General features: G+C 47.3%; 1 protein-coding gene across 1 annotated transcript; it reads right to left on the bottom strand.

The window, feature by feature from the left end:
- On the bottom strand, window positions 814–4046 carry CCDC121 (coiled-coil domain containing 121). The gene is made up of 2 exons (XM_005686877.3): window positions 3380–4046; window positions 814–2581 (listed from the first exon to the last, which is right to left on the bottom strand). Exons 1-2 carry the CDS (start codon window positions 4021–4023, stop codon window positions 1615–1617), a joined length of 1611 nt encoding a protein of 536 aa, XP_005686934.3. The 5' UTR covers window positions 4024–4046; the 3' UTR covers window positions 814–1614.

The following is a 4070-nucleotide window of genomic DNA, read 5'->3' as shown; positions in this document are numbered from 1 at the left end:
AGACATTACACATTTAACAGCAAAGTTGTTAAAGCTAGAAGTAAAGGCACATGGAGGCAGAATCCCTTTCTGAATCTAAGTACAAGAATTCATTTTACATATGAATGAAACAAAACTGGGAAAATCATTCTGAAGGTTTTCATCACTGATAGTTTCTTTAAAGTTGATTCTATTTTTTCATAAGGGAGTGATGTTAAAATATGAAGCTATATTTCTGTACCAGGATTCAGCATTCAAAGAAATCCCTGATCTGATCATTAGTGTCTCCTAAGTGCCAAACATGTAACTATCCTAAAAGTCTAAACTAATTTAAAATACTATTTCTAGTTCAATTGAAGGGGCATAGATGTAGGATACACATGACCTAAAGCTAAAGTGCTCTTTCTTATTGAAACTTCAGTCATCTTTGTAATCTTAGAATTTGAGGATGTTGCTAGGGAACAAGATGGCAACAGAATCTTCAAAAAGTTCTCCAAATATATGATCACTTTCTTTTGATACATTTTTCTAAAACAGGCAGAAGCAGTCATCTCACTCACGGTAGTGGTATTTCTCCACAGAAAACTGACTGACTATACTGTGCCCTCTACCCTTCCTTCACAGAGTTTGAATAAGTGAAAGTGTTAGTTGTTTAGTCGTGTCTGACTCTTTGTGACTCCATGGATTATAGCCTGCCAGGCTCCTCTGTTCATGGAATTCTCCAGGCAAGAATACTGGAGTGGGTTGCCATGCCCTTCTCCAGGGGATCTTCCCAACCAAGGAATTGAACCTGGGTCTCCTGCATTACAGGCAGATTCTTTACCATCTGAGCCACCTTGGTAAAGAATGCTTGCAATGCAGGAGACCCAGGTTCAATCCCTAGGTCAAGAAGATCCTCTGGAGAAGGGAATGGCTACCCAATCCTTGCCTGGAGAATTTCATGGACAGAGGAGCCTGGCGGGCTACAGTCCATGGGGTCACGAAGTGTCAGATACCACTGAACAACTAACATCACACAGTTTACTCAAAATTGTATGGGCTGATCATCAGACAGCAGGTCATCCTGTTTACACTTGCTGTTATTAATCTTTCAATCATGAGAAAACTACAGAAGCAGCTACTTGATCACCAGCACAGACTTTATAAAGAAGCTTGAAAACACTGCACGCGTGTGCCAAGGTGGCCAAAGAAGGGAGGATACATGGACATTGGTTGTTTACAGAGCACAAAGCAGAATCTACCAATCTGAAATGCTATTCCTCAGGGGTTTCCTTTTCTGTAAAGAAACCTAACTTAGCTAGGTGGAACACACCACACAACTGTTTTTCTGTCACTTTCTCAAGCTGTTTTCTTGAGGTGGTTTCACAGGTGGATTTTTGGCAAATGGTACTGGGTTATCTGGAGGTATAAGGAACAGCCCAGTTATTACCAGGAGCTAACTAAAGAAAAACCTAACTTAATGGGAAGCCAGTGCTACCAATAATCTAGCAGTATTGGTTGAGAAAAACACCTAATCCTTCATATTAACACATTACAATGGGTATTTTACCATAGCAACCTGAGATCTCAAAGCCTTCCTAACCAGGATTATGTTATATGGCACCTAAGAACCCTTGCTCTAGTCTTGACTTAGTGTTATTTTAGAAATTTCTTTGGATGCACCTTTGATTTGGTGCCTAGGGCAGGGTTCCTTGTGGTCTTCGGAGAACCCTGTCCATTTGGGCACCGATTACGCCTTTCCTGCAGCTGTTGCCTCCCTCGCCTTAAGCACTCCACGTACCAGTGCTCCTGCTGCAGCAGCTGCTGCTTCTTTTTTAATTGGCTGTGAGTATCCTCCAACTGATGGCATTTCTGAACTAGCTCTGGAAGTTCCTTCTGTAACTGTTGGTGCTGTCTGTTGATGTTACTGTGGAACTCGGAAACGTGCTGCTTTGCTGCCTTCTCCAAGGCCTGGTTCTTGCTTTTCAGCTCCTTTGTTAACTTCTTTCCCGGCTCCCTTGCCTCTAGCTCTCTCAGCTGTGCCTCCAGTAATGCTTTGTCCTGGAAGAACTGGACGAGCATCGCCTGTTTCTTTGCAGCTGTCTCAACGTGGGTCTTCTTTATCTCCTGCTGAAGTTTCTCAATTTCTCTGTCCTGTTTTTCCTTTATCACTGAAATGTCCCTCATTGCCTCCAACTGCTTATTCAAATTGGATAGGGTGTTTTCCTTCTCCAAGAGCTCTCTTTTAAGCGCTGAATTTTTGTTTGCATATTTGGAGGTTAATTCTTGTTTTCTTTGTTCAATCTTCACGCTTTGTTGTAGATAGTAGTTCCACAGCTTCTCGGTTCTCTGTCTAGACTCCTCTGTTTGCTTGGTCAGGTATTCCTGAAAGAACTGGTTTTCCTTCTGTATGTGATCTTTTTCCTCCAGTAGCTGCCGGGTTTCCACCACTAAGGGCTCTAGCCGAATTTGAGTTTCTTTGATTTCTTTGTCCAGCTTCATCATTTCCATTACTGCTCTTCCCTTAAACCTCTTCTCAACCTTTGTTAGCTTCTCTGGCTTGAGAAAAGTATGTATGAAATTAACATCTGGTTGAAGGGACTCACTGGTGTCCTCAGCCAACCTGAAAGAACAAGCGAGACATCTGCTCATGTTTTTCATGAGAAATTAGAAAATAATTTTCAAAATGCACACTTGTACTGTAATTCATATCTCAAGTATTTGGGTGGACAAATTGATGTCCCTCACACAAGGTAAGTGGGTAGGAGTGGTGGGGGGAGAGTGGTAGAACTAGGGGTAAAGACAAGGGAGTGTAATTTACAACTGACAAGTCTTCGCTGCAACCCTGAGAGGTAGCCTCTCCAGCTTAAAGAGGAGAAAACAGGTTCAGAGAATTGAAGTGCCTTCACCACAGTGTACACCCCCAGAAATTCCTAGTTTCTCCGAGCTAGGCTCTGCGGATCTCGGCTTCGCCCAGCAACTCAGGGGCTCGGATCCTGCCGGGGTCCGGAGTCGTGCAGTCCTAAGCTGCATAACGTCCTCAGCTGATGGCCAGCCCCTCAGTTCAGTTCAGTTCAGTCGCTCAGTCGCGTCGGACTTTTGGGGACCCCATGGACTGCAGCACGCCAGGCCTCCCTGTCCATCACCAGCTCCCGGAATTTACTGAAACTCATGTCCATTGAGTCGGTGATGCCATCCAACCTCTGTCGTCCCCTTCTGCCTTCAGAAGTTAACTCCGGGAGTGTACAATGTACAACAGAGCCTGGGTGTAAAACCCACATCTCACAGCTTATTGAACACTACTGCCACTGCAAAGGGCCATTGGAGCCAACTAGGTGACAGAGGACTACACGCCTCAGCTCTTCAGCTTTCCGGGTGCCAAGGGAGCTAGGGTGGAGGGAGGTGCCCCTTCAGTACCTACTTGACAAACTTGTCAGCCGACTGTTCTTCCCCGGTGTCGCGGCTCTGTCCCTTTCGGGAGACTACCACGGAGCGAGAGCTACTTTTGGGGGGCGGCAACACGCGGAAATAGCGTGTCATTACGGGGGTTATTCCCAGTTTCTCCGAACTAGGCTCTGCGGATCTCGGCGTGGCCCAGCAACCCCGGGGCTCGCATCCTGTTAGGGTCCCCTGTCGTGCAGTCCTAAGCCGCCTAACCTCCTCGGCTGACGGAAGAGCTCTGACGGCCGGTTCTCCAGAGGCTCGGCTCCCAGCTCCCCGGGGGCTGACAGGAAAACGCACTCTCTTCACTAAAGTAGCGCGGGAATCCCTGGTCGTCCCTGGGGTTCCTGGGGTCCCCGGTGGACCCTGGGGTCCCTGATCGTCCTGCCCGCCCGGGGTCCAGAGCTTTGGCTTTCCCAGGCCCTGCCCGACGACCGTGAGCAGCTCTTTGGTTGGCCTTTTCCAGCCGTCCTCCCAGTGCCTCCACTTCCCCGACGGGGTCCCTAGTTGGGCCCCCATCCGGGTCACGATGGACAGAATAAGGTGCACGCCTCGCCCCTTGGCCCTGCCCTTTATGGCCGGTTGGGTTGGATTCGATTTGGTTTTGTTGTGTTCTAGTCTCATTCAGAATCCGGAAAGTCGCGGGTGTCTCTCTAGCAAGTAGCGTCTCT

Source organism: Capra hircus, chromosome 11 (assembly GCF_001704415.2).
Source record: "Capra hircus breed San Clemente chromosome 11, ASM170441v1, whole genome shotgun sequence".
Taxonomy (NCBI): Eukaryota; Metazoa; Chordata; class Mammalia; order Artiodactyla; family Bovidae; genus Capra; species Capra hircus.
The sequence above is the reverse complement of the archived record's forward strand: the minus strand, read 5'-3'. Positions and strand labels throughout refer to the sequence as shown.

What these genes read in the sequence shown, in the direction of transcription:
- CCDC121 (XM_005686877.3), bottom strand. Translation starts at nt 4,023, where the DNA reads ATGAGACTAGAACACAACAAAACCAAATCGAATCCAACCCAACCGGCC. An exon ending in TCGGCTGACAAGTTTGTCAA is followed by an intron (nt 2,582 to 3,379) that starts GTAGGTACTGAA and finishes TTGTTCTTTCAG; the next exon opens with GTTGGCTGAGGACACCAGTG.